The sequence below is a fragment of the Vollenhovia emeryi genome, unplaced genomic scaffold, assembly GCF_000949405.1.
Source record: "Vollenhovia emeryi isolate VEMERY1.0 unplaced genomic scaffold, V.emery_V1.0 DF939145.1, whole genome shotgun sequence".
In the NCBI taxonomy this organism is placed as follows: domain Eukaryota; kingdom Metazoa; phylum Arthropoda; class Insecta; order Hymenoptera; family Formicidae; genus Vollenhovia; species Vollenhovia emeryi.
This window is the reverse complement of record NW_011967221.1, coordinates 1224430-1225242: the sequence shown is the minus strand read 5'-3', so window position 1 is coordinate 1225242 and position 813 is coordinate 1224430. Positions and strand designations below refer to the sequence as shown.

The 813-nt window shown below is 66.7% G+C and overlaps 1 protein-coding gene across 1 annotated transcript in view; it reads right to left on the bottom strand.

Annotated features, from left to right (window-relative positions):
* Window positions 1-514: 514 nt before the first annotated feature.
* The window catches only part of LOC105566312 (longitudinals lacking protein, isoforms H/M/V-like), a 30946-nt gene continuing 30647 nt past the window's right edge, over window positions 515-813 (bottom strand). The window contains exon 4 of the mRNA XM_012020219.1: window positions 515-813. This exon is cut by the window's right edge and continues 295 nt beyond it. Coding sequence (XP_011875609.1) covers window positions 515-813 — 299 coding nt within the window.

Here is an 813-nt window from a genome sequence, read left to right as displayed (position 1 = left end):
AACTAGAAACACCGCCGGCTTCTTGCCCCGTCGCTCGATTATTGGGACCGTTGACGCGGGGAGTCGCGCGACGCGACGCTCGCGATCAGCAGATGGGCGAGAGGAGGTGGGTGGTGGCGTCGGTGGAGAATCGGGGAACGTGCGGGGGTTCGGGAGCGGGACAGAATGTGCGGATGCGGGATGATGTCGAAGGGACGCGTCGCGGCAACGACGGCGACGACGGCGGCGGCACCGGAAGCGGGGACGGTACCATCGTTGTCGTCGCCAGGCCGTTTACGGGATCGGCGACGACGACAACGTGAATGCGTCGTGGATCAGCAGAACGTCCCCTACGAGGATCGTTGTCGTCGTCGTCACTGACGGCGGCGACGACGGCGGTGGTAGCGGCGGTGGCGGTGGCGGCGGCGGTGGTGGTGGTGGTGGTGGTGGTGGTGGTGGCGGCGGTGGCGGCGGCGGCGGTGGCGGCGGCATAGCGGCGGTGGCGGCGGTCTTTGCTGCTGAGGCTAAGGCGAACTCAATGATGCGGCGGTGGCGGCGGCGGAGCCTCTTCCTCGGAGGGGTCCACGGGGCTCGGGGACAGGAACTTGCGCACATACTTCGGGTAATGTGTCTTTTCGTGGGCCTTGAGTATCGTCGACCTCGAGAAGGTCTTGCCGCACAGCGTACACCGGAATGGCCGTTCGCCGGTGTGCACGCGACAGTGGTCCTTCATATGATGGCGCAGCTTGAACGCCTTACCGCAGAATTCGCACTTGAACGGCCGGTCGCCGGTGTGCGCCGGTAGGTGGGCGATCAGCGAGCCGACGTCCGGGA